This window comes from Octodon degus, unplaced genomic scaffold, assembly GCF_000260255.1.
Source record: "Octodon degus isolate 3935 unplaced genomic scaffold, OctDeg1.0 scaffold00180, whole genome shotgun sequence".
In the NCBI taxonomy this organism is placed as follows: domain Eukaryota; kingdom Metazoa; phylum Chordata; class Mammalia; order Rodentia; family Octodontidae; genus Octodon; species Octodon degus.
This window is the reverse complement of record NW_004524756.1, coordinates 490,159-512,273: the sequence shown is the minus strand read 5'-3', so window position 1 is coordinate 512,273 and position 22,115 is coordinate 490,159. Positions and strand designations below refer to the sequence as shown.

The following is a 22,115-nucleotide window of genomic DNA, read 5'->3' as shown; positions in this document are numbered from 1 at the left end:
CTTTTCATGTGTGTAAATTACCTCTTCAATAGAAATAACCATTAAAGAACGAATGTTGAATGAACTTAAATTTTATCATTATGAGAAAATTCCTAAGTTCTCACAAGATATAGAGCTCTCTTTATTTGCAACGTATTGGCCGTGGGCAAATCAAGTGATTTGAGTTCCTTTCTATCGTCTATAAACTGAATCAATTTCTGATTACTTCACAGAAGACTACATATGAGAGGGCCTTTGTAACCTTGGCAATTCAAAAGTTACCAAAGGCACACTCCGCTGCCTAGCAATAATACAGTAATGCGTTCAGTATTTATTGAGGAAAAGAACAGTCTCCGCGAAACTCCAGGGAGAAACGACGCTAGCGCGGGGCGTGTCTCCTTGGCGTCGTTGCCAAGGAAACCGCGAGGCGTCCCCGGAACGGGCGCACTCAATGCGCAGTGGCTGCGCTGGCTCCGCCCCCAGCGCGGGTATAGGAGGAGCGCCGGCCAATCGGAAGAGGCCCTAGGGGCGGGGCTCGGAGCCGGGGGAGGAGGCGCGGCGGCCTCCCTCCCGCACTTCCGGGTCGCGGTGTTTGCAGGGAATGCTCCGCGAGTAGCGTCGTTTCCGTTGCTGGCTGTTTGCAGTTGGGGAAACCGAGGCAGCTCCAGCTCCCCCTAGTTCTTCCGCTCCTGTGAGGTGGCCGCCGTTTCTTTTCTCTCACCCTGCGCTGTTTCCGTGCGGCTGCGCCGAGGGTGCTCGGGTTTGCGCGAGCCCCGCGGTTTCTGCGGGAGCTCGGCGGGGCGCCCCGACGGCGGGGCTTTGTGCGCGCCGCTGTCTCAGCTCCGGGCCGCGCGCGGGCCGGCTCTGCTGCTGCGCGGGTCCCGCCGGGCTGGCGTCCCTCCGCCGGGCAGCCCCCGTCTTTTGTCCCGGGAGCGCGGGCTGGAGGAACGCACTTTGGACCCGGTCCGCCGCCTGTGCCACGCAGGCGGCCCGAGCTGCGCCAGGGCCGGCTCGCAAGCCCTCAGGCCCGCGTCCGCAGCGGGCGCGGCTGCGGGGTGCTGCGGGCCGCCCAGAGACGAGCGCTGTGTTGAAGTGTGTTCCCCTCACGTGCATCCCCCCCTCCATTCACCAGCGAGGAGTTTCTTTGTTATAACATCCAGGGTTATTAAGTGTGTAGGATTTTTTTGTTTGGATTTTTAAAACACTAGGATTTCCTCCCTTCACGTAATTGAATGGGAGATGAAGGATTGGGCGTGATTTGTTCTATTTTCTTCTTAGGGCTTCAGTTTGTAAGCCATGTGCAGCGCGTTTACTCGCTGACCTCAGCTGGTAATGGCCCAGCTGCAGCAGCTCATCCACGGAAGCTTAAGAAGAACTTATTATGAAAACAGTTGAGATGTTTGGAGTATTTTAATTGATGCTTAGTTGGGCTGATCAGTCCTACTTCTCAGAGTGAGAAGTTACAACAGGAAGCTGTGAAATACAGTACAATCGATTCAAAACGGCAGACCATCTTACTATCATTCTTTTAAGCCATTAGGTAGGTTGGTGAAGTTCTTTTGTTTTTTATGGTTTTTTAAAAAATGATACGTTGACGTTTGATTAGTCCATCATTTAATTAATTATCTTGTGTATATTATATCTGTCGTTTTCTTAGATGCCTAATGAAACGATCACAAAACACAGTGAACTAGTTAATAGATGCTAAAAATAATTTGACATTTGGTGAGTTGGATAAATTGTAATTATTTTTTTTTTTCAGTTTTAAATTCAACTTAAGGCCATTAAGCTTGTGTTCTGTATTTCCTTCCCCCAGGGAAAAAAAAAAAATGTTTCTTTCTTTGTGGGAGTTCTTCTACGGGCACTTTTTTCGATTTTGGATGAAATGGCTCTTACGACAGATGACTGGAAAGTGTGAATTACAACGAATTTTTGATACCTATGTAGGCGCACAAAGGACACACAGGATAGGTAATGTTACTGAAAAAAGAAAAACCTTAAAAGAATTTAAGTTTGAAGACTAGAAAAAGTGACAGTGTAGTAGTGTGCGTGCTGGTCGGGTCACACTGGATTTTTGTCAGCTTTGTGATTTCTGTTTGAGCCTTCTCAGTTCTAAAATTGTGTTATAGAAAAAGAAACCAACTGCAAGTGTGTATCTGTGCACAGAATGGTCTTATGTGGTTTCTTCAGTTTATCATTTCTTTTGATTCTAACCTGTTTGCTAGAGAAAACTTCCTATACTTCTGCAACCCCTGTTCACAAAAGTGGGAGGAGTGAGGTGCTTCAGTCTAGAAGCACCCTTCACCAGTCTTTTCATGTCTTACTCCTGAAAGGACAGTGGTTTGGTGTTCAGTGGTCCCTAGGAAGATTAGTAGACTCCGAATTGTACTGTCCAGTACCATAACTCCTGGTGATAGCCAGGTATGATTATTAGGAGCTTGGAATGTGGCACCGATGTTTGATTTGTTTCACAACTGTCAAGTATGCACTAGATTTCCAAGTCGCTAAACATGTCATTGTTTATATTTTTTATACATTGACATGCTGTTTTGGATCTACTGAGTTAAAATAATTTTACCTGTTTCCTTTTACCCTAATGTGACTAGAGAGAATTTTGTGGTACATTTGTGACTCACATTTCACTTGCATAATCTTTCTGTTGGCCAGCGCTACTCTTATTTTCTGAAATATGTTGGTTTTTCAAGATTTCATTGAAAGTATTGCCCTAAATTAGAACACAAGTGAGAGAGAAGTGGTTTGAAACACTTTTTAGAAAAGATAGACTTGGGGCTGGTGAGATGGCTCAGTGGTCTAAAGCACCTACTTAGAACAAGCTTAGCAAAGCACAGGGACCGTGGTTCAATGCGAGCAGTGCATTAAGTGGAAGAACCATGAATTAAGCAGATCTTGTGTGTAGATGAGGTGGGTTTTAAAAGAAAAAATCACTCCATGAAGTTGGGGGACAGGAGTGTGGCATTGGAAAGTACACCAGAGACCACGGTGAGGGGATCTGACAGGGTGTGCCTTAGGGCAACCCGACAATTTAAGCTTAATTACTTTCTTACAACTGCTGATTGACTTCAATTACTGCCTACTTTTTTTTTTTTTTTAATTTTATTTGTTTATGTATTTGTGTGTGTGTGGCCAGCTCAGCCCACCAGGGGGCGCGGCTGGCTGGCATGTGGTGCTGGGGGATTGAACTGCGGTTCCTGTGCTTTGCTAAGCTTGTTCTAAGTAGGTGCTTTAGACCACTGAGCCATCTCACCAGCCCCAATGCCTACTTTTTTTATTTGCCCTTAGAAGAACAAAATACCTCTTTGATAAGAAACCTGTGCTGGCAGTATTGTTGATTTTTCATAATGTGGGGGAATCCTACGTTTAAAAGCTTAATTTTGGAAGAAAAGACTTCTTTTAATTTTTCAAGTTTGTGGAGATGATGATGATTAGTAAATATGCCAAGCTCTTTTTTTTCTTAGCCTAGGGCCTCATGGTTACTAAGCCAGCACTTCACCACTGAGCTACATTCCCACCCCTTACAAAAACAAAAAATTATTTAGAAACCTGAGGCCACTAACTTTCCCAGGCTGGCCTTAAATTTGGAATCCTACCTCTGCTTTCTGTGCTGCTGAATTTTTTTTTTCTTGTCATTCTTGAAACATGCCAGAAATGGAGGAGCTGCTTTATTCTTTGTCTGATTAGAGTGTGGTTGGCCAAATGGCTTTGCCCTTTTGTTCTTGCAGTATTCAGTTGCTAGCACTTCTAAACATTTACTTCTTTTTTTTCTTTTTCTTTTCTTTTTTTTGACGGAACCGGGGATTGAACTCAGGCCCTTGTGCTTGCCTGGGAAGCACTTATTCCACTAAGCCATCTCCTGGCCCCTAAACGTTTACTTGTAAAGGCCAACAAAGTAAGAAACTGTAGGAGGGAATGTAGTGGATGAGTTTTGGGGACCTAACTTAGCTGTGGACACTTCAGGGACCTACATAGAAAAAGAACTGGGGAAATACGGTTGGGTAGCACCTTTTGCCTCGCTATGTTGTGTTTTATTAAGGTTTTTTGAGCAGTACCTACTTCACTTATCTTGTAAGAATAAGATTTTAAAATGTTTGCTATGTTATTCACATAGAAATTATATCTTTTCAAACATAATTTAGTGGTTTGATATTTTTATTGTTATGGAGTAAATCACAAATAGCGTTAAAGTGGTAACTTTTTTTTTTAATTTCAGAAAATTCTTTGACCTACTCCAAGAATAAGGTAAGATCATACTAGGATGATAATTCTAGAAAACTTGAGCATTTTTTTTTCTTTAAAGAAATGTTTAAGTTTTAGAATTAGTTTTAGTGTCCTGCTAATGTTTTTGCTATAAAGAACATTAAATAAATTTTCCCTCTTAAGTCATTGTTTTAACATTTTTTTAAAGAAGTCATTGTTTTAGAACAAATCCCTCTATGCTTTGAATTAAGAGAATGTATAGTGTTTGTAAATAGGATATCATGTCAGCATCTTGTACAACCACTAGGAAGGCAATATGCAATGAGTTCATTATTGGAACTGTCCTACCAATTTGGTTTGAAACTGTCTCATTGCTATTTATTTCTCTAAAATTATGGAAAAAATTTAAAAACACAAAATATATAGTTCAAATAAAACTTGAAGGAATATAAAAAAATTGATAAAATATCAACCAAAAAAAAGTCATTGTTTTTAAAGTGTTTCTCTGTATGTTTTTCATGCATAGTGAAGTTCCTTGAATAATTAGTCCTGCTCTGAGGTTTTGCGCATTTATTTTGCCTTCAGAGAGTTGATAGCTTTGGAGGGAGAAAGTCTTCTCTAAGTCTGTAGGGCTAGCTATGTGGCAGAACAGCAAGCAGCTTTGGATAAAGCAGACCCGGAATCCTGTACTTTTTGGGATGGCCTAAGAAGCCCTACCTCATAACTGTATAGTCATAAGCTTTTGCTATATAACAACTTGTCACAAAAATCTCAGGAGCAAAAAATATGTTTCTTGCTCATGTTCTGTTGGTCAACTGATGAGGCTCTTCAGGCTGGTGCCAAGTTCAGGTCTGTTCATTTGCCTTTAACACCCAGGTGGGGGAAATAGTGGGGACCGACAGAATAATCTCATAGTAGATTGCTGGAGGCCCATATTTTAATTCTCTTGTATCATATCCATTAGCATCCTCTTGGTTAAAATAAGTGGCCAAGCCCATTTCAAGAAGTAGAGCAATATATATTATGCCTCACCATAAGGCTATGATAGAGGCAGGTGAGTATATAATTGACATACAAGGCAGTGAAAAACTGGGGCCAGTAATTAGTCTACCACATGCTGTTACTTCCCTGTATTAGTTCACAATTTTTTCTGCATACAAGCTATTTGATCTGACCAAGATAGAGTATGGGTGGTCTGAATCATTATTTGAAATCCCATTAATAGACCACAATTAGCATTAAACAACAAAATAGAATAGAAAATACTTAGAAATTTAATTTAGAGATTAAATATTGCTTTATGAAATTATTTAATTGTGTATGTGCAGATCTCTGTATTTTCAATATCTGTATATGCTTGTATTTGGTCATGATGTAAAATGCTAATCAAAGTAAAAAATTTGACTTGCCACTGTTGAATGAAAGTTATATGAGTTACTGATTTGTGCTGGAAACAGTGGTTGGTGAATGTTGTAGGGGTGTCTTATGTTCTGGTGAGTAGCCTAAAAACTAGGTGCTTCACTTAGTCTTTTATTAAGGAAATGTTTATGTAACAGTAACTCATGTGTCTGAATGAATGCTGGAGAGCCATTGTCTAGACTCTTCTCTTATTCAGCGTCTTAGGGAGTGATTAAAATTTTGTTTAAATGAGAACGTGTAGTTCAGAAAGCTAACAATTTGCTGCTTGTTTCTACCGTATCCACCTACATAGTTGCTTTAATTGAAGCTTGGGATATAGCTTCCCAAATTATCAGTATCAAATCATAGCAGATTTGCACAGATAAGTATTTTATTTCAAATCTGATTACAAGAGTGGCCCTCAAGCTTGAGCAGAATCTTCTGGAAGCCTGTTAAGCAGCCCCCAAGGTTTCCATGCCCTGGATCTCTGATTTGCTTCTGCTCCCATTTCTAAAGCGTGCCCAGGTGATACTGTTGCTGCTCTCGGGCTGCTCAGGACACGCTCTAAGGATCCTTCTGCTAGTGTGCTGTGGAGTTCTGCTCTGGATCCTAACTGCTCTAACCTTGTTTCTGTAGGGAACAGTCATTGCATTTCCCAACCTGAGCATACCGCATTTCAAAATGTCATAAATTTGAAAATATTTGGGTAGTGAACCGTCTAGAATGGATTGTTCTGTGAAATGTTCTTACAGCTTTCAAATTGCAAAGAGAACAAAACCATAACTAAGCTCATCACATCTACATTTTCTAGCCCACCCCCCTAGTGAGGAATTGATCCTGTCAGACACAGCTGAGCTCTCTCTGCCGGAAGTTACCAGCAGCACCTCTGCTGTCACCAAACCTCCCTGAGCCCCGTCTTCATCTGCTCCTTTTGGCCTTGCTCCCATGTCATCAGCTCCACACCACTTTACATTTCAGACACAAAATCATGATCCTGTCCCAGAGCCTTCGTGCTGCTCTGTTGAGCCAGAATGTTCTCCCTCCTGGCCTGTCTTCAGGTTTTTCGTCAGTCATGAATTTTTCTCCAAGCATCCTGACCACCTTGTACTTAAAATAGAACTCCTCAACTCTCCCTGTCTTCTTTCCGTGGTTGTTTCACTGTATTTTACTTTATATTTTCCCATTCTCTCCTGCCCCAAAGAAAAAACAAAAAAAATACCCAGTGTTTTGTATTTGGTTCGCAGATGCAACATTTGTACATGCAGAAGTGTCTGGGTGTAATGAGCATTTTGGATATAAAAGGAGAAATTAAAAGATGAAGAGTAGCAAGTGAAGGGTAATTCCTTTTTTCTGCAGAGACTTTGCAGTATTTGTTTCATTTACTACTTCATAGAGAGGTTCTGGAACTGATGGTATCGTGTCTCTAGGACAATGCTAAATAAAATGAGAGCACCAACATACTCACTGTGTTCTCCATGGGATGGACTTTTCTCATTCAACTTTCTTGTCAATAGATTTTACAGAATGCAACACAAGTAGTTGAGAGTGAAGTGGACAAATGTGTGGAAGATATAATGAAGGAAAAGAATATTAACCCTGAGAAGGATACCAGGTGTGTTGTTTTCACATGATAGTGATGATGATGATGATGATGATGATGATGATGATGATGGTGGTGGTGGTGGTGATGATGGTGGTGATGATGATGGTGGTGGTGATGGTGGTGGTGATGGTGATGATGATGGTGATGATGGTGGTGATGGTGATGATGATGATATGATGATGATATGATGTGTTCACAGCTTCTCAGGTGTAGAGATCACACAATTTTAACACTTTGTGGAGCAAGTCTAATTCTACCCTTTCACTTCACTAAGTGGACTGCTGGGGTCTGCAGAAGTCAGTGAGAGCCACTCACTAAATCCCGTCTCAGCTTCTGGCCTAGAGCAGTTGTCGTCATACCATCTGGCTCCTTTCGGGTACCTCACCATCACTTTCCCAGGGTTACATAATAGGCTTATGTCCTCCTTGCCCTTCACGATTCAGTTGTTCTGTCCTCTGGTGAGGTCTTCCCTGGCTTCTTTAGTCTGAGTTAGGTGCATTATTCTGTCCTCGCTTAGAGCTCTGCTGTACTACCACCACTTGTGTGTTGTTGTTCCACAAGAGGAGGTCCGTGGAATGCTGGGGTGGTGCACTTGACATGTTGCAGGCCAAACCAGCATGCCAGATGTGGGCCTGTGGCTTTTCAGCACATAAGCTGCACTATCAGTTATATATTGAGGCAAGATGGAGAGTAGATGTGTGAGGCTAATAGTGGAATAAAGACAAAACAGGAAAGAAATGATGAAGCCATAACTATAGCCAGGGAGTTAGGAATGTGAAGATTACTTTGAGGGACATTTTAAAGATATGACATCTGAGGACTGGCCAGATAGCTCGGCAGACTAACGCGCCTGCATAGGCAGGCATGGGGACCGGGGTTCAATCCCCAATATGCCGTGCCAGCCCTGCCTCCAAGGGCTTGCTGAGCCAGTGACTGAGACTGGACGTGGTGGTACATGCCTGTAATCCCAGTGCTTGGAAGGCTGAATATAGGAGAATCACTACAAGTCCAATCTGTCTAGTGAGACCCTGTAGACTCTGTACTAAATACATTTAAAAAAAAAAAAAAGACATGACACTGTGCATACTAAGCAAGCACTGTACCTCTGAGCTGCATCCCCAACCTTTGATGTAAATTGTTGGCAAAGAGAGGTGGATCAGAGCTTGGTGTGTTCTAGGTCTGGGATCTAATGGTCAATGAGATCATTAATCTCAAAACTTCTCTGTTTCTTCAGGGAAGATAAGCTCTTTTAGTTAGAAAAATGCACATAAACTGTCACAGAGCTATTTGTTATGCTTAGAGAATTAGTTCTGTTGGTGGTATCTCAAAATAGATTTGGGGTGCCCAGGACTGCCCACAGGAAATAGGAGAAGAGGTGGGTCAGCCTTGGGGCTGTACGGCCTGCTGTTTCTAGGCCGTCTTCCCACAGCCTGTTTTATCATATCCTACATAACTCTTGGTACATCTCGAGTGTTTAAGGAGACTTGGTTCTTGTATTATACTGAAAGCCAGGAAGTGCTAAGTAGACATAGGAACTACAAGCTATGAAGCTATGGAAGGCATTACTTTGTTGTGATACAAAAGTATGATTTTAAAACTAATTTTTTTATTTTCAGTTTTAAAATCTGTATGAAGTCATGCTTACTACAGATAACTGGTTATAAACAACTCTATTTGGATGTTGAAAATGTGAGGAAAAGGCCATATGATTCTGATAATGAACAACACGAAAAGCTACTCCTGAAGGTAAATTTTTAATATTTGTATTTGTTGGATGCTAGAACAACTAATCAGGCTTGAGCTAGGCAAGATCTATGTCTAAAATCTAAAAATTTTTTAGCTATCCAAATGGTTTGCCCCTTAGAGAATTTTGTTATGTTAGGTTTCATTGATATGGAAAGATTTTTGGTCAGTATTTATAATTTCATAAGCATCAATAAAATGTCAGATAAATTTTATTTTAATGCTTTTAATTCTGAAATAAATTATAAATTCATAAAGATCTTTTTTAACCAAAAATCTATGGATCCTCAGATTTTCACAGTACTTTTTAAATAAATTGCTCCCGTATATTTGGCATTATTTTTAGCTACTCTCAAGTTGTGACCATGTATATCCCTTTATAAATTATTAGGTAAATCTTTTAAGATTTATGGGATGTTAATAGGCAATGTCATGATAGATTTTTTTTAAACTTTCCTATTTTTTATTATTGAGGTGTAAATATGTAAGGTAAATGAAGTGCCAAAATTAAAGTGTGTTAGACCTGGAGTAAGCTTTACGGATCATCCAGTTTTAGGAATCGGGGGTCTAAGGCCCAGAGAAAATGAAGTGATTCATGTTAGTACTAGGAAGTAGGGTCTAGAAAAGAGCAGTTTATTGCTGTCCTATATGTCTGTTCTAATATTTTTAAATGATTAAAAAAAATTGCACATATTATACTTGGAAATAAGAGTCATTATAACAAAAGTACTATGGAAAGAAACATTAACATTATCTAAGTAAGAACCACAAATTTAAAAACAAGTGTTTTTTCTCCAGGGGAAAAAATCAAACATATACTTCACCTAATTGTAAAATTAAAACACAACTTGGTTGTGTAAAATGAGGACATTAAAAATAGATATCTCTAAGGGTTGTAGTAGGGATCGTCCTTTTGTATTTCGAGTATTTAAATTAGTATCTGGCACTCACTGAGGATTAATGCTGTTTTCTATCCTCATAGTTATTTTTTTCATTTCAGACTCTTTTTGAATACCTTCCCATTTTTAAAAGGGATAAGATACAAGTGCTAACATTGTAGTCTAGGGCATTTTATTTTGATGATTCATTATGAAATTCAGACCTGGAGGCAGAGAGCCACTTCTTAGTGATTTACCCGACATGTGTAACTCAGCCATCTCCCTGGCTAAAAAGCTGTGGGATCCATGCTGCTTCAAGTGCAGCCCTAGGAGCACCTTCGTTAGACTTCAAGTTTACTAGTGTATAGAGTCCAGAATACTTTGTCCTCAAGAAATCAGAATCTGCAGGGCAGGAGACCAGGGCGTTGGTGCTTATTCATAGTAACTTCGAGTTCTTCTGATTTCACACCACATCTCAGCACACACACTGACATACTCACTCCTTGTGGAATTCACAAGGTGTTAATGTGAACCGATTGTATGTGGTGTTAGTAAAAGTGGGGCCAAGAGGAAGCCCAGTCTAATGATTAGATTTGGCTTCAAAGCCAGTTTTTTACATTTTATTTTAGGTAACAAGAGCCTTCCATTAGGAGTCCTTTATTCCACAGTGCCAGAAATGGTAGTGAAATGGAGGGTGGAACTGTTTCTATTTCGTAAATTTTCACAAGCTTTTTGTTAAATTAGCTTTTGTAAGTCTGTTTTGTTTTGATTTGTTTTGTTGGTATTTAGTATCTGATAACTGCCATTAAATTCTTTTTTTAAGGATATTATTTGAAACCAAAACTTTTTTTCTTTCAAAACTGAATATTTATAAACTAGTTATAATATAGGTTGGGATATTATGGTTTCATGATCTCCTCCCTCAGGCCTACTTGCACTTTCAGATTAGGGCTTAATCAACTAGGGGTAATCATCCACTATTATAGTACAGCCAGTTGAAATATACAAGGCCAATTGCCCTAATGCTGTGTTTGTTAGGCAATTAACCAAAAATAGTAAATAAAACGTCTTACTGTTTTAGGTTCTTTTATATTATTTGTTATATTTTCAAAATGTATTCTTTATTTTTATTTATTTATTTATTTATTTTTTTGGTGGAACGGGGGATTGGACTCAGGCTCTTACGCTTGCCAGGGAAGCGTTTATTCCACTGAGCCATCTCTCCAGCCCCTCAAAATCTATTCTTTATAAGTCATTTTGGTTGAAGAAATGAACTGCATTTTTAGGGTAATTGAAAAGTTTTCTAAACGTCTGTTGAACTGTTTATGATATGTCTACAAAAGTTTGTTATTTAAAAGCCTTGAATTACTAGTTATATAAACCATGAGAAAGGAAATGTCTTGGTAAATTTAGAACGTCACCATGATTTATAACATGGGAGCATGTCATGCAGCTTTGGAACCTCCTCATGCCCACGGTAAAGCTGACAGCCAGGATCTCCAAGCAGTGGGCCGACATTGGTTTCCAGGGTGATGACCCCAAAACAGACTTCAGAGGCATGGGCATACTTGGACTGATCAACCTGGTGTGAGTAAAACTAAGCTTGCTTTCTTTCTCTAAAGAAATTACATACAGCTTCCTGTCTAGCTCCGTTCTACCAAGAGTTGATCTAGTTGCTTTATACTAGCTCTGAATCATAACGCAGTGCTCAGGGCATATGCCGGTGTGCAGCGGCACAGCCTTTGAAGTCCTAGGGGAGCCCCCTGCTCCCCTGCTCTTCCTGATCTCTGCTGGTATTCCTTTCGGCGCTGTGCATACTCTCTTCTTGTTATAAATATCCTCTTTTTCTTTCTGGGCTCTGATTCCATTTAGGGACAGATAACTAAGATGATGAAAGGTCTCTTCATGTGTATTCTACATTACTTGTGCAACTGATATAAATCCCTGACTTCAGAGCCAACATAGACTTGCTCTTCCAGTTTTTATTATTTATGATTATATACGTTAATGAAATCCCAAAACATGCAACTGAAATCATAAATGATAGCGAGAATTATTCTAGAGAAGAAACTGGAAGATGAATTTCCTATAGGGATGGTGGATTCTATTGTTTGGGTCTGGCCATGAATTGTGATTTAAAGATTATAAAATGTCTGAAATGTGGGGCCAAGTGCTGATTCTGACTGAAAAAATTCTGAAATTGAGCTACACTAGGTTAATATTTGGGTGAATATCAGTAAGGCTATTTTGGGGAAAGAGGACTTCATAGTAGGCTTTCCATATTTTTCTCAAATACAAACTATATGATTTCTTTAAATACCTAAACTTTATAAGCATTTATTTACCCAGTAATGCTAATTCTCAGAGATGACACGTAATCTTAATGTTTTAATTTTAAAAATTATATCTCAGCACCTTCAGAAAAGAATTCAGTATAAAGTTTCAATAATTTAATAGAATTTGACTCTAGGCTGAGGTCAGGGATTCTAGTAAACCTTTGACTTCAAGATATTTTCACTCCACTTAGAATTAATATAAACTAATTGGAAAAATTACCATATGCAAGTAACTATTTGATTCCCAAAACTGTACTAAAATGACCTAACCGTGATTCCTTTGTGATATGGTTTATTGTTCTTTACACACAGTCGAGTAACAGGCAAGCTATTAAAGTTATGCAATTATTTTTCAATTTCTTGCCCTTTGTCATACAGTCTGTTAAGATACTTTCTGGCTTTGACGTATGTTGATGATTTGATAAATAACAAGGCTAAGATAAATGCGTAGGGCGTGTGTACAGAAGAAGAAAGGATGTTGTGTAGAAAATGATTTTGAGGGAGACTGAAAAAATCTGAATAAATGAGGAAATTGAAGCAGCAAAGCAGAAGAATCAAGTGAAGACCAAAAGTATATGTAGGAAGAAGGAATGGTGGGAGGAGAGGCAAGAGCCGGGAGAACAGGGGAGGAGGTGTGACACTCAGTGCACAGGGTAAGTTGAGCTCAGGAAGTTCAGCAAGGAAATTAAAAGGTGCTGTTTTACAGATTAAGGGTAGTTTCACTTTTAGAATGTAAGTGAATGCTGAATTTTATGAAGAGTGTTGTGTACAAAAATGCAATATAAACAGTCCCAGGATCAAGCAGAACTGGAGCACTAGGAAAGCACTGCCTTAAGCAAGACTCATGGGGTTCCCAGATCTGTCTGAGGATCTGAAGATAGCTGTGTGTATTCTGTCCTCAGAGAATGTGCCCATGAAACGTCTGTGCATCCTCGAAGGAAATTGCAAGGGCCACCTTCAACCTTGACCGATCCTCGCTTGCAGACATTGAGTTAACAGCTCCTTGTTCAGTGGCTTCAAATTGTGAGCCCCTGAAGAATGTGTGACTAGTCCGTAGAAGAAAAAGCACAGGAAGATCAGACATTTCTACTCTATGAGCAAATTTTAATGATTATGCCCTCTACAATGGAAACCTAAGAACCAGTGTTTTAATATTTATTTGTGTATCAATGTCCATCCAGTCATCGATTGTGCCTTTGCGAGCACCATTGGTTATGAAGTGAGACAAAGTTGAACACATTTGGTCCCTTCTTTACCAACTCAAGGTTGTATTAGCATAGGCCAGAAGGATGTTTGAACTTGGAAATAGGTCGCTTTCTATGGTCCTCCTGTATGTAGTGCTTCTGTTTTACTTGCAGTGAATTAGTTTACTAGATTTTTTTGTTTTTTTCTGGTAAATGAAATATTTTCTCTTGATTGCACTGAAAATGCCACTAACCAATACAGACTAGGTTGTGGTCATAAAGCTTTGGTGAAAGGTGGTGCCCAACAGGTACATGTTTTACTGTTTTATAAAAATAAGAGCAAATTTATTAAAAGATATATGTATATATATATAAAAATTTTTATGTGATTTTTTAAAAAGTATATTTTACACTTCTGCCAGAGATTGTGCTTGTACTGGATAGGCCTAATTTCTTAGGATTATTTTGAGTCAGTAAGTGATTTGGGACAGAAATTGGGATGATTATGGCAACACTAGGATTCTTATTTTGATTATAGCAGTTGTCTCTGGATATTGTTATGCAGTCTGAATGACATATGCTTATTTCATGATTTTCCTTAAACATTTTTAGGTACTTCAGTGAAAATTACACCAGGGAAGCTCATCAGATCCTTTCCCGCTCAAATCATCCAAAATTAGGGTAAGCTGAATAACAGAAAATCCGATTAGATGATTAAATGCATTTGAAGGCATGCCAGGGTCTTTCTTTTAGGGTATCACTTCTTAAAATACTATGCTAATAAGAACTTTATAAAGAATATTGGATGAGGCGTTATTTTTAAGGAAAAATGTGTTCATAAACTTTTGTATATACAGTGAAACCTTGATTTGTAAGAATAATTCACTCTGTTCATAGCCCAAAGCACTTGTGCATCAGAGCAGCAAGAGGGCCAGCCGTGACCATGTGACAGCCACTTGGGCGGTCACTCAAGTTACAATGTAAAACTAGGTTTTTGGGTGTTTTTTTTTTTCTGGTAAATGAAACATTTACTCCTGATTGCACTAAAAATGCCACTAATCAATACAGACTTAGGTTGTAGTCATAAAGCTTTGGTGAAAGGTGGTGTCCCAACAGGTACATTTTGACTATTTTATAAAAATAAGAGCAAATTTTTGTAAAAGATGTATATATAAAGAAATGTTTGTTCATCTTGCAGAATAATTGCCAACCAAGTTGCTCACAATCCAAGGCTGCACTGTATTTTAGTACATTTTTATGACAAGATACAATATAGTTATAAAATAGAGACTTAGCGATTATAAAATTTTATTGAGAATAGATTTGAAAATAGGATTAGGAATGGCTTGAAGTTAAAAACAGGAAAATGGGAATTAGCTTTGAAATTTAGAAAATAAAATGTAAACTGAGGTTATATTATTAGCTTTAGTATTATTTTGTTTATATATTCTATCTTTAAGAAAACAGTAATAGTGTTAGATGAGAAAAGCAAATATCCTGATAATGGAGAAGAAAATGCCAGCTTCTCTACTGTAGTTTAGAGATCATTGAAGCTTAATGAACTTAGTGCTTTCTTGGTTTTAGAAATCATGTGAACAGGACTTTATTTTTTTTCTTAAATTTTATCCAGAAAAATCAATAGGCTTTAGAAAACACTTTTTAAAATTTTTCTGATTTATTTTTCTTATAGAAATTATACTAAAAGCAATAGTATTTTTTAAAAAGTCACCTTTTACTGATTCCTTACATAATATAAATTTATTTTATGAGCTATCTGGCTATTGGCATAACTGGTAATGTTTCTGACATAGGTATTCTTATGCAATAGTTGGAATCAATCTCACAGAGATGGCTTATAGCTTGCTGAAGAACAAAGCTCTGAAGTTTCATCTGTACAACTTTGTTCCTGGTGTGCCAACAATGGAACACTTTCACCAGTTTTATTGTGAGTATTACATTGAGTTAATGGATCTGAGAAATTCTTTAAACCACTAGGAAGGTATAATATATATTTAGATTTACTATATCAAGTATAATGCTTGTGTTTACCATTTTATTATCTAGGATCTATTTTTGTTGTTGTTGTTGTTGTGGTATAATATATATTTAGATTTACTATATCAAGTATAATGCTTGTGTTTACCATTTTATTATCTAGGATCTATTTTTGTTGTTGTTGTTGTTGTTGTTGTTTTGGGGTTTTTTTTTGGCACCTGGAATTGAACTCCCTGTGCTTGCCAGGCAGGTGCTTGTTCTGCTGAGCTACATTCAAGGCCGCTGTCTAGGATCTGGAAACCAGAAAATAATGGAAGATAGGTCTCTAGGAGTACATTGTACTTCAGTTTTTATATTTGCTAATTAGAAAAAAGTGTACTGAGTTGAGGCAGTTTTCACATGTATGCAGGTTTCAAATTCATATGATTCTGTAGACATTCCCTAGTCAACTAAAAAAATGAAGTTTCCATTTTTATTGCTAGCTAATGAATTAGATTACCATGCACAGATTATTTTTTTTTGTTCTAAAGTCCATTAAAGGAGCTTTTGAGCCCTCTCGTTTCAAGGGAAGTTGTTCTGGTGGTGGTAGGAATACTATACCACCGTTCCTCAAGCAGTGGCCAGTACCACTGCTCATAAACTTCCACTCTGCTGATGCTCAGACACTGAAGGCTCAACTGAATAGACCCATGCCCGGAAGCTGTTGTTTGGAAGCCAAGAATCAGGATCTGCCATGCAGCAGGCACCTCCCGGTGCCAGTCTATTGCTCTGGTCCCTTCATCTTAAAGTCTTCAAAATAAGTGCTTTCATTCTTTCTCTTCACCTCCAGTTTTTATCTCACTTCAATTCATGTCACTTCACTGAAACTCATTTTCTCAGTATTTTTCATGCCTCATGGGACTGCCATGATTTTTCCTCATGTTACATGTTCTTTTAACAGTAGACATCAGTGACCACAACTCTTCTTGAACACAATCCCGGTTTTCTGGATCTGCCAGACAGGCAGGGCCTTATTAGTGTGGGAGCGTGTGGAGCCCAGCCCTTGGCCCGCTTCTCTCAGTAGCTCTCCCTGTCTCCTGAGTGATCTCATCCATCCTGGCTTGAAACGCCTCGGTGTACTCTCGGGGCTCTACAAATAGAGAGCCATAGCCCAGCCACTCTCTCCAGCCCCAGTACTGCTGCTGACCTTTTTCTTAATTTGATAAAGGACTATGGTGATGGGCCCACCAGGTAGAGCCCAGTGTCTGGTGTCCTCAGATGGACGGACAGCCTTGGTGACTATACCAAGTCGAGTGAAGATCCTTTTCCTTTACCATCGAAGGCCCTCTCTGCTTTGTTTGCGGACCCTCCCGGCCCTCCTGACTGACCTGGAGACTGGCTGAATGCCTTACCTGCTCCTAGACTGACATAACAGTTAGATCCAAATCCCCCCTAGTGCGACTGTCAGGCATACAGATGGTGAGATGGAGGTCCACCCTGTGACCTGAAAAGGACCCTTGCCGTAAGTGTGCCTTGGCCGAGCCTTAGCCGGTCTTCTTTCTGGGGCTTTGGACACCATACTAGATTTTCACCCAGATCTACCTCTTCCTTCCCTGGTCACCAGTTCTTGTCTTTCAGCTCACTGCTATGGACTGGTCTTGTTGGGTTTCCTGTCCCAGATTTACATCCCTCTTGTGTCTCATTTTCATGTAGTATGTCCTGTTACATGCTGTTCTTAAATATAAGACAAGTTTTAAGATAATCCAAAAGCTCCCTCCAGCACTTTCCTGAAGAGAAGTAAATATACAAGGGTAGTAGATAGGTAAACAGTGCAAATTGTCCTTAAAGACTGGTCACTTGGGGACCTTTGGGTCCTGCACTGTTCTCCAGTGCCCTTGACAGCAGCATCTCCATGGGCTTCTGCCTGGGAAGGGCCTCAGAGTCCCATCCAGGATGGGCAAGTAGAGCCCTTTCAGTTACCTAGGTTCTGTCGGTTCAGGCCCATGTGAGAGCATGGCTTATCCTACACTTTTCATTTTTATTGAGACATTTTAGCACACATAGGAGCTTTCCTGTTAAGTAGAAGTTTCAAAAAATAGTTTCCATACCACTTATCAGTGGAGGGAGTCTGCAAGTTAGCTCAGCTGTTCAAGCGCCTGTTCATGCAAATGCAGTCAGGTGCAGGGGACCACAGTTTGATTCCCCAGCTCCACATGCCTTACCAGACCCACCCTTAAGGCAGCCTGAGCCAGCCAAAAAGAAAGAAAAAAGAAAAAAATCGATTTATCAGTGGATATTTCATAAGGTTCTGCTTTTCTTCTGAAAGGAGCCTCTTCTAACTAGAATAACAACTTGAAACTATGTATAGTCATTGGGTTTTTTCCAAAACAGAAAACTACAAAGAGTTTACTTTCATCTATATTTCCTTGTGATCTATCCTGAGCTCTCTTCAATCTTCCTGCTCTGATGTGATGGTGTTCTGTGTAAAGCCTGGGGACGATCGTGGTAACATGGCCTCTTAGTCCCACTGTCACCTTCTTGACTGATGAATTGTGGACAGGTACCCACCACCACCCCCTGGAAAGCTGCTACCAGCTGACCTGGCAAGGGCTCAGGGCTGCAGACCGCCAGCTTTCAGATGCCGCTGTCCAGCATGTCTCGGGGCTAGTGTTTGAGCACCAAAGGACTGGAGTGGGTTTCAAACATTTACACCTCAGGTTTCTGTAACCAAATGTTATGCCTCCACAGCAAGCTTCTTGAGGACTAATTGTACCCAATGCAGGTATTTCAGTGAGTGTTAATGAACTTACCCAGTTCATTACCTATGATAACCACCATCATAGTCCAGTATTAGAACATTTCTGTTATCTCTGCAGGCAAGTCAGGCAGGAATTTTGAGTTTAAACATTCTTATGGTACTTCCTGTTGAGTTTATTCAAAACATCTGAACTTCAAAAGAACAATCTGTGTTCTATATGGAATAGCTTATTTCCATCATTTTCTGCAGAGCTTAGGCATCTAGGTAACCTTGCCAGCTTCCTAGAATTTTGATCCCATTTTTCCTGTAGTTTTCTGATGTTTTAATAAATCAGTGTAGCTGTTAGAGTTGTGGTGCTGAGTCAGTGTGAGACACCAATGACATGGCTGTGAAGCGGGAAGTTTCTGGGACCTGAGCAGTTTGATCCAGCCTCTGAAGACGTCCGATTAGGCCATATTACTGACAGTAATAAAAGAGCAGTTTATAGAACATGTGAGAAAAGAACTATATCTAGTAGGCAGAAACAATAACAAATCAGATGGTATGTATGATAAGCTTTCAATGACTTGATTTTTCCGACTAAGAATGTTACTATTGTTTTATCTACATCTCTATCAAAGCATTGGTGGAGATGAGGGTGAACGCAGACTATATTTGTATGTAATTTCTGTCTGTCCTATTGTCATTATGTGCATATAAAATGAGCTTTAGTGAAGTGAAAATAGAATGTAACTTTAAAAACAATAAGATTGGAAAGCCTTTTGGAGGTGCCATGAAATTCTAATGGAAACCGAAGTCCAATTTATGACACTGCTTACAGATGCCGCCATATCACTTAGCCTCTGAGCCTGCTTCCTCAGGTAGAACGGGAAAGAAGTGCAGGCCTTCGGCCGTGCAGTTCTGGAGAAAACAAGCGCATTGTGCTCACCATGGGCATATTTAAAAACAGCAGCTTAACAAATTTGCTTGAATATTAAATTTACATGTAAATTCATGTGTGTGTGTGTGTGTGTGTCTGGGTTTGGCTTCATGAAACATTTTCAGCGTTTTAAGGGTTCATTTGGGTAATGTATGAAGATACTGAAAAAATACTGGAAAAAAGGTTACATTCTTTCTAGATATATGGTTTAATGTGATTTTATTAGTAAGGGTTATTTTTTCTTTTCTTTAACTACAGGTTATCTGGTCTATGAATTTGACAAGTTTTGGTTTGAAGAGGAACCAGAAAGCATTATGTACTTCAACCTATATAGAGAGAAGTTTCATGAAAAGATTAAAGGGCTCTTAATGGACTGCAACGTAGCACTTACTTTAAAAGTATAAACCATCCTTAGTAGCTTCTATTTCTACCACATTTTGCACACACAACAGAATTTATATGTTGTAATAGAAATTATCTGATCAATTACACTCATATAATTTCCTACAAAAATACTTCAGAAATATTCTATTTACGAAAGCTAGTGGACAATCAGTGTATGTTTACAATTGTTTATACACTGTTTTCCAAAGTTAACCTTATCCTTCCAAAGATCCCTTCTGTACATTCATGTGAACTACAGTTTGGAGCTTGGGATTTAGTCTGTTAGTATAAAAGCGTAAGTCAGGTATTTACATTAAATTGATTGATTTAAATGTGTAAAAATCAGTTTTCATTTTTATGTGTTGTAACTATCAATTGGTGTCTTTTTCAAAGCTCTTTAAATTTTTTCTCATTAGTCTGCAAATGACTGGTTCTAATTTGTTTTGTCTTTTTATTTTTAGGCTGATTAACAGCAAGAGCAGTTGTTTGCTTCCGGTGGGTTTTCTGTTTCGTTCAGGTGGCGGTGCTGGGGTGGAGCGCAGGCCTTCCTGCACACTGCGTGGCCCTCTCCCCGAGCTGCAGCACAGCCTGAGCGTAGCTCTGCGTGGCTTGCTTTGTTTGTATCTCAATCACTTATCAGAGGCCACTTTATATTAGTAATAACGAGTATAGAGATGGCAGCCAGGATAAAGAAGGAGGTTTTCCTTTGTGGAGATAACTGGAACATAACAGTTAATGAGAGAATGGCAGTGTTTCTTTGTTTTTAAATAACACTTAAAATGTTGATGTTATTTTAAACTTACAAGGCATTTCTCATCTTCAGAACTTACTTTTTTCAGTCGTAAGGAAAAAAAAAAGCCTTACTTGGTGCTTTAGTGTGAGGGCCTCCACCTGTGTGGTTAATTAAAAGAGATGTATTTGCTGAGAAAATTTTGATTGTGATCAAAAGACAGTTTCTATTAAAATAAAGCTGTCTTTTAAACAAGAAAAAGGTACTTAAAAGCCTCAGTTAAACCCCATTGGTTTATTTGACTGTTAACTTTTGCTTTGACTGCGTGGCATTTGTAGAGTGGTGGTGTACGGACCTGTGTTAACAGTCTGGGATAATAAAGCAGCTTGAGACTGATGACTGTGCATTTGATATAGCTTTATTCTCCTTAAATCTCAGGAGGACAGCAAGTGCTGTCAAGGATTAGATGAGATGAGACTAATGGGAACAATTTCTTTTGGTGTGTTTGGAAGTTGTTACTCCTAGAAAGGCTAAAAAAGCTTATAGCCAGGTGTGATAGTACATGCCTATGATCCCAGCACTCGGGAGGCTGAGGCAGGAGGATTCCTACATGCTTGAGGCAAGCCTGGGCTACGTGATGAGTGCAAGGACAGCCTGAACTATACAGCAAGACCCTGTCTCTAATAAAACAAAACCCCGAAGCGCCTCAGGCCAGGAACGTTCATCTCATTACTCTGTGCTCCTGAAGCCCTTCAGAACCCACTTGTTAAGAGACATGATTTGCAGCATGACATTTTGCGCGTCTTTCAGTGTGGTGTCTAGCGGGTGTTTAAGGCGCAGCCTGCACGGACGCAGCGCACGCTGTGCTCCTCAAGTCGTTCGCTGTGGCAGCCCAGCTCTCCAGTTGGATCAGAAAGAAGCACGAAATGCCCGAGTGGGAAGTCACAGATGCAGCATTAGAACTATTTTTTTCTCAGTAAGATAAAACTATTTTTAAAACTTTATTCATTTTATTATAATAATAGAAATTTAACTCTGCAGTATTACAGGAATTTAATAATTTCTGATAGACTTTTCAATCTTGGGAATATCCTCACTTAGTTTTTTAAAAATATTCTCACGATTTATTGTCCAGCTAGAGCTTTATGATGTGTAGCAAAATTCTAATAAAACAAATGTTAACCATTGGTGTTCATTGTATTGAGGTGTTGACTAGTCTGTGGTAAGCAATTGTTGGCATTCCAATTTTGTGCTAAAAATGTTTATCTTTCAACAACAGAGACCTTGAAACTCATTTAAACCTTTGTTACTATATGTATTTAAGAAATACTGGAAGTATGGAAAAATAGCCTGTTAAGTCTTTCCTTTTCAAGGGAGGGGAAAAAATAGTATTTCAAGAAAATGTAATTATAAAGTTTGTTCAGTAATTTTTTTTTTAAATCTCTGTCAGTACAGATAATGTTGTTTTAGCTTAAAATGATCATTAACCACTTCAGACAGTTCTATAACAAATTGATCCAAAAGCCACAACAAGTTCCAAGATTTGATAGTCTGGAAAGGCAGCCTGTCACCAGTCATAAGTTATACGGTAACATGAGCACTTGCTTTACATGTGGTAGTGATGTAGGAGAACAGAACCATGTAAGTGTTTCAGCCTTCCTACTTGCCCTTTCAACATGTGTTAAAATTTTATGTGTTTAGAATCTTAACTATTTCTATAATTAGTAAAATGCCAAGATAGTGATAAAATATGATTTGGCATTGAAGTAGCAGGAAAAGTGTTAGTGTTAGCATCAAAAAATGAGAACAACGTGGAAACGAATTTTGTGTGTGCCCGGTTTAAGAGATGGTGTCAGTAACAAGAACAATCTAAAAGTGACAGTTGCAACATTTACAGTGTAAACATGTTCTGAAAGACAATCTTTAAAGAAATGGGATATGTGTAAACCTAGATCAGCTTCCTATAAATGTTATGGTGACAAAATATTTGTCCTAAATAAGCACCATTTACAGT

General features: G+C 39.1%; 1 protein-coding gene across 3 annotated transcripts; it reads left to right on the top strand.

Moving 5' to 3' along the window:
* The first annotated feature begins 569 nt into the window (after window positions 1–569).
* Window positions 570–21,487, top strand: Elmod2 (ELMO domain containing 2). 3 transcript variants are annotated; one of them, XM_023703792.1, is made up of 11 exons: window positions 570–675; window positions 1,258–1,519; window positions 1,637–1,705; window positions 1,804–1,950; window positions 4,208–4,236; window positions 7,107–7,204; window positions 8,812–8,941; window positions 11,270–11,403; window positions 13,949–14,017; window positions 15,148–15,281; window positions 19,246–21,487. In XM_023703792.1, the coding sequence occupies exons 4-11, from the start codon at window positions 1,809–1,811 to the stop codon at window positions 19,389–19,391; spliced, it is 882 nt and encodes a 293-aa protein (XP_023559560.1). In that variant the 5' UTR covers window positions 570–675; window positions 1,258–1,519; window positions 1,637–1,705; window positions 1,804–1,808; the 3' UTR covers window positions 19,392–21,487. The 3 variants fall into 3 exon arrangements, with proteins under 3 accessions (XP_023559560.1, XP_023559562.1, XP_004643681.1); XM_023703794.1 differs by lacking the exon at window positions 1,258–1,519 and having other exon boundaries at window positions 1,802–1,950; XM_004643624.2 differs by lacking the exons at window positions 1,258–1,519; window positions 1,637–1,705 and having other exon boundaries at window positions 570–676.
* The last annotated feature ends 628 nt before the right edge of the window (window positions 21,488–22,115 follow it).

Bases quoted from the DNA above. Each gene is read 5' to 3' on its own strand.
- Elmod2 (XM_023703794.1), top strand. From the start codon at position 1,809: ATGTTTCTTTCTTTGTGGGAGTTCTTCTACGGGCACTTTTTTCGATTT. The intron at 8,942-11,269 runs GTAAATTTTTAA...CATGTCATGCAG, and splicing joins ACGAAAAGCTACTCCTGAAG to CTTTGGAACCTCCTCATGCC. The intron at 11,404-13,948 runs GTGAGTAAAACT...AAACATTTTTAG, and splicing joins CTTGGACTGATCAACCTGGT to GTACTTCAGTGAAAATTACA.